This window comes from Drosophila virilis, chromosome X (genome assembly GCF_030788295.1).
Source record: "Drosophila virilis strain 15010-1051.87 chromosome X, Dvir_AGI_RSII-ME, whole genome shotgun sequence".
Taxonomy (NCBI): domain Eukaryota; kingdom Metazoa; phylum Arthropoda; class Insecta; order Diptera; family Drosophilidae; genus Drosophila; species Drosophila virilis.
In genome coordinates this window covers 1,488,128-1,498,868 of record NC_091543.1, presented here as the reverse complement: position 1 = coordinate 1,498,868, position 10,741 = coordinate 1,488,128, and the positions used below count along the sequence as shown (strand labels likewise).

At 42.9% G+C, this 10,741-nt stretch overlaps 1 protein-coding gene across 1 annotated transcript; it reads right to left on the bottom strand.

Annotated features, from left to right (window-relative positions):
* Positions 1-249: 249 nt before the first annotated feature.
* On the bottom strand, positions 250-1,512 carry l(1)sc (lethal of scute). Its single transcript, XM_002058214.3, has one exon. It carries the CDS (start codon positions 1,472-1,474, stop codon positions 620-622), a length of 855 nt encoding a protein of 284 aa, XP_002058250.1. The 5' UTR covers positions 1,475-1,512; the 3' UTR covers positions 250-619.
* Between the last annotated feature and the right edge of the window lie 9,229 nt (positions 1,513-10,741).

Below are 10,741 nucleotides of genomic sequence, written 5' to 3'. Positions count from 1 at the left end.
TTGGCAGGAAATTCACTTGAATATTTTAGAATTTCAACTTACATACGTTAAGGTTTAAAATCCGCAAAAGGTTGAACTTTCCATAGCAAATATTTAAACATAGATCTTCAAGATCAGGATTATTTCTCTCTCTCTCTCTCTCCCTCTCTCTTTTTTACTCCCTCTCTTCTCCTTTGCACTTTGCTTTGGATTTTCTGAAACTTTGCTGAAATATTTGAGAACTGTTTCAATGAGAAGAGTTTGTTTGAATTTCGTTTTTGAATTGTTTTTTAATTTGTTGTTGCTATTATTGCATTTCAATAATAATAATAATAATAATAATAATAATAATAATAATACTTATTAGCTAGTTTAGTGTCTTCCATGCTTATAACAAAAACTTAAAACTATGAAAAAAAATTGTGGTTTTATATCATTGTCTTCCATGCTTAAACTATGAAAAAAAAAAAGTTGTTGTTAAAACTAGGAAACTTCTAGAATCTGGGACTTGGTTTGTTTTTGTGTTTTTTGTTTTCACTAAGGCAACAGTTTTTTGTTGTTGTTGTTTTTGTTTTGTTTTGTTTTGTTTTTTGCTGGTTATATACAGTTTGTACAGGCTTTGTTTTTGCACGCATCTCGCTCACTGTTCCTGCCACGAGGAGATATAGTCGAGCAGCTCCTCATCATCGGGCTGCTCGTCGCTGAAGCTATCGAAGGACTCGAATTTGAAATGTTGCTGCTGCTGTTGCTGTTGTTGTTGCTGCTGCTGCTGCTCGGACTCCTGTTCGGTGAGCTCCTGCTTGACACAGCTGGCCGACAGATCGGAGGCATCGTCGCTGTACGAGTGCGTGGGCGAGCTGGAGTGATACGAATGTCCGGCATATTTTTGTCCAGTGCCCAGGGCGCCGCCGCTGCTGTCCAGGCTATCGTTATAGTCGTTATAGTCATGGCTGCCATCGTTGCTGCTCTCGTCCGCCAGGCCGCCGAACAGCTGCTGGCACCTTGGCTGCCCATCGTCCAGCATATCCTGCAGACCGCGTATATACTCAACAGCGATGCGCAACGTGTCCACCTTGGAGAGCTTTTTGCTGGCGCCGCGTCCGCCGTTCGATAGCGTATTGATGACAGTTTGCGGCAAATGCTGGCGCAGATTGACAAAGCCATTGTTCACCTGCTTGACACGATTCCGTTCCCGGGCATTGCGACGAGCCACCGAGGGCAGCTGTTCGGCGCCGCCGTACGGCAGATTCGAATAGTTGTATTTCTTTTTGGCCAGCATGGGCCCAATTGTCGACTGTTGCATGTTCTGCAGTTGGCTGTTGCCCAGCGGCAGCTTGGGCGCAATCAGCTGTTGTTGTTGCTGCTGCTGGTGTTGCAATTGTTGTTGCTGTTGCTGCTGCAGTTGTTGCTGCAATTGTTGCTGCTGCTGATGCAGCAACATGATGTTGCCGTTGGTCAGCTGAAAGTGCGAATAGTTGCTGCAGATGCTCGTCATGTTTGTATTCCGTTTTGCTGCTTGTTGACTGTCTGGAATCAAATTCCGCAATGATAAACCTCGTCCTGCGCGCTCGCCCTTAAGTAGCTGCCCCGAGCGCTGCCGCTGCCGCTGCCAACGTCGACTGCAGCAGATCGCGCTACCTGCCTCGTACAAGTGATCTCTCATTCTCTCTCTCTATCTCTCTCTCTCTCTCTCTCTCTCTCTCTCTTGCTCTGTTGCTCTCTGCAGAGCTAGGGGTTAAACGCTAGGGGTTGCTCTGCTGCTCATGTGGGTGCCCGCGCGCGCGTTCCTTCTCTCTCTCTCTCTCTCTCTCTCTCTGCCTCTCTCGCTATCTCTCTCTCCCTCTTGCTCCCTTTCTCGGTGCGGCCAGCCCATTCAACTTGTCCGTAGCTCTGGTTTTTGTATGTCACAATTGCTTTTGTGCCGCATTTTCTTCGTGTCTCTCGTTTTTCTTTAGGTTTTCAGTTTGGGAAAAACTACATCGAAATCGAGACTTAAATCTTATGCACAATGATCCTAACTGCTGATCCTTGTCACAAAATACACACACACACACACGCACGCTCATAAGAAGCAAAAGAATCTGAAGAATGAAGCAAACTCGCTTTTCAATGCACTTCCACTTTTTGTCAGGCCAAAAGAAAAAAATAATAAATAAAAAATATCATAAAAAACAAAATGCATGAGAGAAAAGTAGAATGCAAAAAAAAAAAAAAAAACTACGCACTCTCTACCATATAAAAATGTGATCCATCATGTGTGCGCCACTGCCCTCTGTCTCACCTTCCCCTCCCCCCCCCTGGCTCTGCCACCATTTGGCACCTAGCTGCATGCCACAGTGGATGACTTGTTGGGGTTCTGTGATCTGTGATCTGTGCGCTCTGTCTGTTGGCCTTGGGGCAGCAGACGTCGAGGCAACTGTTCTTTTGCATTAAGCATTTGCCGCATTGCCGCATTTGACACGTGCTTCCGATTCCGAGGCTGATTAACATAATGCAACAACAACAACAAAATCCCACAAGTGTGTGCCGTCTCATGCATATCAAGTGCGTGCCTGACAGAGCGAGAGGGTGGGCCGAGAGGGGCTGCCCTTGGCTGCATTGCGACTCATTTGCTTGAAGCTTTGTCACGAAGCTGCAACTTGACGTGCCTGACATACGCCCAGTGTCTGGCATGTTCAGCCTCGTATACCCTATGTCTTAGCGACGGGGTATGCTCGGAGAAGTCCTTTTATAAGTTACATACATTCTTCCCTTAGTTATTCGCTTGGTACAGAGTACATAAGGCACTGCTCGATTCCAGCGCAAAATAAAACACATAATGCAGAAATATCAAGAAGAGGTCCTATTTATGTAGTATGTATAGATATGGCACGTCTAGACTTAGCAAGTTTGACATATGTCTGCTCAACAAAGAATTTGACCTCAATATATATATATATATATATATATATATATGCTTCAGATATGTTTAGCTTACCTATGTGAACTCGGGAGCTATAAGAGCTACTTTCAACAGTTTTGGTATAAGAGCTCGTTCAGGCCTTATAAGTACACTTTATAATTAATTAAATCTCAATATTTATATATACATCGCATATGCTTAGACCAGCTATATGAACTAAGGAAATGTAAAAGGTAATTTTACCAAATTTGGTACATGAGAACTTCAAGACAATACAAATGTTCTTGGTATTAAATCGTAACTCTATATATTTATTTATAAGACGGATGCACTTAGCCCACCTATATGAGCACGGGAAATATAGGAGCAGCCCTTAGCAGGCCTTCGTATGTGTACTTCATGTATAATTTGATGCCAATATTTATAAATACATCGCATATGCTAACCCCATCTATATGAACTCGGTAACAGTAAGAGTTACCCCTAGAAAATTTGGTATTTAGTTATCTGTAAACATAAACCTAGAGATTCAATAGATTACCAATGCTAACAGACACTTCAGACGATTGTAGAAAGCATATTGTAGAATTTGGTAACGATAAATTTTAAGTATCTAATCTGATGATTTCTTATCTTTACAGACGAAGTCGTTGCTGATGTTACAAACTATATCAATTTGCATTTCTGATATATAAGATCTATATCTATGTCCATCTCGAAGAACTCGGGAACTATAAGACCTATACTCAGCAGATTTGGTAAGTGAGCTCTTTGCACAGAATTATCTGATAACTCTTTTCACAAATTTCAAATCTTTGGCATAACCTTTAACTTAATCCTAAAAAGGGAGATTTTTAGTTTTGAATTAAACAACTATTCCCATGAACTGAGAACCTATTCGAACTAGAGTCAGATACTTTAAGTGTTTGGCAATATTTTCCCTGCCCAACTGGTTACAGGGCATCTTTGCAGTTGAGGTTTTTTTTTATTGGAGCTCGTGAAGTTCTTGGCGCTAGGCGCAAACGTGTCCACGTGCGTCTCGCTGGCTATTTATACGCCCGCAACAATAAAAGTGGCCCCCATAAAGCACGCTCATAAATTTGTTATGGGCCGCAACAATGTTGTCCAGGGCAGGGTCCAGGGTTCGGGCTCGGGTTCATGGATGCGTCTGCAGTTACCGTTACAGTTGATCTGCACTGCGCTGGGGTAACGAGATTGCGGCCCATAAATGCATAAAAAAAGAAGGAAAAAAAAAACGTTGATTAACCCTAAGCAGCTGCCACAACGAGTGCAATTCCGGCGGGTTGCGGGCTCGAGCTGAAGGTTCTGAGGTTTTCAGCCGCTCAAGAAAATCGTTTAATCGTTTTTTAAAAGCTGCCAACGATTTTCGAAAAATTCCATTTCATTAATGCATTTCTAATATGCTGCAGGGGCAAATGGCTTGCGTCATCGCCTGCACGCCCATTGATTGGAAAATTGAAACCCTGCTGAAAAAATCATTTTCAACTCTTTTCATTTTTATATTTTACCTACAACACACCCACAAAAAAAAAAGAGAAAGAAAACGAGAAGAAGTACAAAAACATGAGCGAGAAAATGTTTTGGTAGCATATTAATTAGCTTCTGCATTTCCATTTTGATTAATTAAAGTGCACGTAATGCTCGGGCGTGGCCAACGACAACAGGTAGCTGCCGCAGGAGTAGCTCACAGGATCAAACGGGATGGCCAGAGTTGCCAGGGCAACCCGCTAAAATGCCACTTGACAGCTGACAGCTGGCGGCATCTGTGGCTCATGCTAGAGTCCAATCGGATGTAATGGAATCTAATGGGTTTTATGCAGCGCCCTCTGGTGTTCAGATTGGCTCACAATCGGAATATTGTAAATCCCATTGGTGAGCATGGAATGAATCTTGTCAGAAATCGGGGAAGATTTTAAAGTCTGTAGAGGTTTACATAAATGTGCCCCCGTAGGCGATGTTAGAAGTTTCACAAGAAATGCGAAGGAGATGTCTTCGACCCTATATATACTATAGATCGGCATCAACAGACAGGCTTTTTCATAGGCATTTACGTGTGTCCCTCTGCAAATTGTTTCTGGTTTTTACTGAATTATAAAAGAATCTCTCAGTCAAATAAATATATCCCGGCCCAGTCCTTATTCTGCAACATTCCCTCATATATACACTCGCCTCATCTGGCACGCAATTTGTGGCTTGGGTATTTCTTGGAACTACAGCAAATTTCTTCACTTCTCTGTCTGAGTTTCTCCCTCTCTCTCTCTCTCTCTCTCTCTCTGGAGCGCGTCCTTTGGCAAGCTGCAAAGAACGGAAGCACACTCCAAGTGTCAACAACTCCGATTTGCCGCGCCTGTTCTAGCTATCTAACGATATCGATATCGATATGACAATTAATTACGTACTTTATGTGACAGTTCTGTTCATTAAGACCAATTGGAATTCCGTACAGCAGCTACTGAAGAGCTGAGCTACTGCAATCCCAACTCCGGAACCCTTCACTCGCATCACGTACGCATCGAACAAGTGTAAGACGTGATGGAGTAGGTCATCGAATTTACAGGATTTACAGTTTGTCAGTTTTTGGCTATCGTCATATGACGTGATATGGTGATATCGTGAGCGTGAAATCTGTCGCCCTTCTTATGCCCATTGAAAATACTCAGAATGGGCATCTTGACATGTAAGACAATGTGTGTAGCCGATGGAAGAAGCGGGCAGTCGATCTAGTCGTATACACAAATTCTTCAAATTCAAATTGCCGCAATTTTCTCAAAAGTCGATAAATATCGATTTCCAGTTCAAGTGAGTTTGAACACATCGCGTAGATAGTTCGTGATAACAAATTTGGCTTATGGCTTGAATAATCTCACACTAACTAACTAATTTGCACTTAGATTGCAATTTTTAATCTGACTCTTCAAATACAACAAAAACGATAAATATCGATTTGCAACCCGACAGTTTTCAAGGTTTCTCAACGTTTTTAAGAGCTAATCACAAGAAATTTGGCAAGTTAATGAAAATATTGTTTATGGGGAAATTAATTATCTGTTATATAAGAAATATAAAAGGAACAGGGTATCTACTAGTCTATCGCTCTATGCTTAGTTGCTGCCGCTGTGGGGTTTGGGTTGTTCTGGTTTTCGCTTATCTCTAATCTTTGCTGCTGTGGCCTGTTGTCAACACATTAATTTGACTTTTTATGGCCGTTTGAGGTGGGGGTAAAAAAAAAAAAAAAAAAACAACATCGGGCGGAAATTGTCACTTTTCGCCGCGTGATTTGTAAATGTGAAAACTGAAGCAGTTGCTGCTGCGCACTTCGCGAGCTCTGCGAGCTCTGGCGTTTGAGCTTGGGGCTGGATTTGGATTTGCTGTGAGCTGTGCGCTTAAGTGGGGAGCCTTTGTGAAATTCGCACGATCACACCTAATAACGGTAATTTGTACGCACGCCACTCGCCACCGATAATTGCGAGGGCACAGGATATGCCCCCCCTCACCCCCTCCCCCCTCCACCACTCCCGCACTCCGCACACACATACTCCCCAAAAGTCCGCTGCCGATGAGCTGAGTGAGATAACAGCGGCTGCAGCGGTTATTAAAAACGCGGCGGCGGCAATGTTTGTGCTTCCTCTTCTCGCCATAGTAACCGAATACGCCGCCAAGTGAGAAAGTCAGACCGAAGATTGGATGCCCTTCCCAGAAATGTGCGAAAAGTGAAGCTGAAAAACAGAATATTTTGCTTCGATTGATCCTTCCTTTGATATAGGGATCCGATATTGACGCGATCAGGTGAGCTGAATTGAGATGAGATGAGATGAGATTGAATATCTATGAAGAGCATATTGATAAGTCACAAAGGTGCCCATACAAGAACCTACTATTCGACGAATCCTTCCTATGGCAGCTATATGATATAGTGTTGCGATCCGGATATGTACTGCCCGCGACAGAAAGACGACGCTAGGTTGCGTTTCAAGACAAACGACCTAAAACTGGTCCGCCTAGAAACCGAGGGATGGACAGAGGAACAGATGGAGAGGGGGACGGGCGGATAGAGAAATAAATAGACAGGGCCATATCAAGAGTCTTCTTCTGTGCGTCGCATATTGCATGACAAAATTAAAATAACCTATGCAAGGGTATCAAAATGAATGAAGTAAAAAAAAAAGGAAAAAAGAATCGCAGCTAAAAAATGTTGTCGAGGTGTGAAAAATAACTGGCCACAGGTTGGGCAAGCCTGAAGCCTGTTCCTGGGCACGCATCGAAGGTGTTGAAAGCTTTGCGCTTCTAAGAAACGTTTGTCGTTGTTGTTGTTGTTGTTGTTGTTGTTGTTGTTGTTGTTGTTGTTGTTGTGATTTTGGCTGGTTGATAGGAAGAGAGCGCTACTTCTGTAGTACGAGTCGGCCGAGGCAACGAGTCGGCAACGAGTCGGCACCGAGGTGAAGATGATATTTGTCGATGGTGTCCGAGGTGTTAAAATTACCCCAAAGGTACATAATAATTACCTTAAATTGCAAAAACAGCGAAATAAATTTTCAAACTGCCGCAGACAACGCCGCACAGCCCCAAAGCCCTACACCCGCTCCACTCCCCCTTTCGCATTCGTAACCTCTCTTTGGTAGGCATAAAATAAAACCCTTTAAGCAGCCCGAACACGCGGTCACGTTTGAAGAAAAAAGGAGAAAAAAAATAATAAAGGGAGACCAAAGCGTTGCCAGATCGTTACGTAGGCATGCAAATGCCGCCGCCACCGCCACCGCCACCGCTGCCGCCGCCGCCGAATGGGGCGTGTGTCCTCCATAAAAATTGAATGCTGTTGCGGTAATTAAGCCAGGACAGGAGCAGGAGGCGTAAGATGGGTGACGGGAGGGAGGAGGGAGGTGTGTGTGTGTGTATCGATGGGGACATTTTGTGAGAGAATAATGACAAGACGCAGAGTCTGGCTGTTGCCACGGGCTGCTGCGATCTATTTAATTAATTGCTAACAAGTCGCAAAATGTTTAAATGGTTTATGGCCACGCAAGGGCGGGGCGAGGGGGCGCAGAGCGAAGCTGCCCGGGCGATCGCCTTGAAAGCGCTTTGGGGCCTTTGCCATCAAGACAAATTGTGGCAGCTTCTCTGCGGCTGCTGCTGCTGCTGCTGCTGCTGCTGCTTGTGCTGCTTCTTCATCTCGTTGTGTGCGGCCATAAAGCCGCCGCTGAAGTGAACGCATTTTGGGGCTTTTGGCAACGTGACGATTTTATTTTGTTGCAGCAGGTCAAGGCCTGAAGTGCAGCGTGTCCAAAGATAGAAAGAGCTTTAATTTTAGAAGAGACTGAGAAACAAACTAAATTATCTATGAAAATGTTTCGAGTACTCAAAATTAAATTCAATTAATTTATTTTGTTGTTTAATTTGATTTTATCGAAGGTTTTTAACTCTGCTCAACCTATGCAACCTGCTCTAGAAGGCAAGGCTTTTCTTTCAACATAGACTAGTTAGCAAAGGCTTTAAGTTTGCTTACACACGTTTGTATACCCTGAGAAAGGGTATTCTAATTTTGTCATCAAAAGTGTTACGCAGCGAAGGAGACAACTCCTAGCCCATAAAGTATATATTCTAGATCGGCATCAACGGACGAGTTGATATGGAAATTAAATTTGTTCAGAGAAAATATGTTGAAAAACTTTCAAAAACGTTCTGGCATAGAAAAAAATAATAAACCATTTTCATTCTATTTTTTTTTTGTAAATTTTTATTGCATTTTGAGTACAAATTTTCAGTTTATCAAAGAAATATTCAATATTTATGAATAAAATTAAGTCGTCGAATAAACTTAGTCTGCATTAATTGTGCTTAGAAATCGATTGTATATAGCTTCATTTAAGCGCACAAATAAATAATAGAAATATCTTTATACATATATAAATATAACAATATATATATTTTAGAAAAACCCCGAGTCAGTCAAGAAAATAGTTTTAATTATGGAAAGGTCGCCACATATATATTTTGTATATTATTTAAATAAATGCCTTGGCATGATATCGAATCGTGTGGTGCATTCGGTTCCTTGGTGGTGCGCCTAAAGCTTACACGTGGTGACAGTTTTTGGGTGCAGACAAATCGGGACCAGGCAGCGAGACCAGTCGGACGACATGAATGTCAACGCGATTGTGATCATGATCATGATATATTTATTGTAGCTCCTTCTTCTTCTTCTACTTGTTGTTGCTGTTCATCTGCTGCGCCTTGGTGAACTTGAATGCAGCGCGAATCGTATTTATCACTGTGAGAAATGAGTTGTGAGCCAGCAATTATCATTAAAAGTAACATGACATGGCCGAAGTGGCATCTAGCACATTCAACGGCAGCTCCCTGGAGATGCAGCAGCAAATCGGGCAGAAATGTGAACTGTTTAGATTGATCTGTGTCTCTAATTAATGACGATCGAGCGCCCCGCGGCTAAGCCGCAAAATTATGCAAAATGCATAGACCAGGTCCATGTCAAATATATGTGCTCCAGGGACATGCGCCCGATATCCTCTAGAGTGAATAAACAAACAAACAAACAAAATAAACCAGGCTAATGAATGTTGTTTGCGGTTCATATATTGATATTCGCCGCGCAGCGGGTGGAAGACGAGTAGCACACGCGGCCACAAAGAAATCCCTAACTCCAGAATTTCGCAGAAGCCAGAATATGCCTAATGCCCCCCCGCTCTCACCATTTGGAATTTCTTTGGAAAAGCAAAAAAAATATATATATATAGATTGGCGTTTTTTCCTTCTTGTATCTGTTTGCGCTGCGCTGCGCTGCTCTGCTTTTTGTTTTTAATGTAATTTTTCATGCGCCTTATTTTTTGTTTTTTCGCTCTTCGATTCGAAGCAGATGCAATTAATCTAAATCCAATTATAAGACAAAGCGTAAGGACCAAGGACCATTACACAAAGAAATAATAAAAAGAACAAATCTCGGACTTGCAGAAGATGCGCTGCCAAGTTGTAGCTGTAGCGCTGCATTTGTATCTGTATCTGTATCTGTATCTGTATCTTTAGCTGTTGCTGTTGCTGTAGCTGTATCTGTATCTGGTGAAGTGCAGCCGATTAATATTGAAATCAATACGCTTAACAGCCTTTTGTTTGCCGGCCCCCCTTGCGCATGCTTCTCACTTCCTATCCCTGGCAGCCTCCATTCTTCACCCCTCGCACTGGCCATCCGCCTCCGGGCAGCGTATCGCATTACTCCTTGTGGCCCTGCAATCTGCAGCGGCTAACAAGATGCATGAAGTGTCTAAATTGGTGTTGAACCATATTACCCTCTGACTGACCAACGCCTGCGCCTGCTCCTGCTCCCGCTTCTGCGGCTACTCATCGATTCGTAATGGCAAACAGTTCGCTGAGAACTGAGAACTGGGTTGAGGGTTCCAGATATTGCATAAACTGAAACTGAGCTGATTTGCGTTTCTTCTTTCTTGAGAATATTTGGGCACAGGCATAACCTTGTGTAAAGTTAACTCAATGAGGATCATTTCTAGCACCAAGCAGACATAGATTCTGTCACAACTTGAGCTCAAGTTGAATTCTTTAAAGTGTGCAGCATTTCATGCACTTACAGCTGCCCAGAGCTGAGGGTCAACTTATGACAATTGGGTATTAAAGCGGACCACACAAACTCGTGAGTACCTTATTCATTTAGGCCAGCTTTAATCGAATGTACTCCAAGCTGCTCTCTCCACGGATCGCAGAGTATCGTTTGAGTTGAATTTCTGGCCAAAGTCAACGCTACGATTTATGTGACTTAATTCCCTTGAAAAAAAAAAAACTAAACTAAACAAAATTGTCGAACAATTGTGAAGTCTA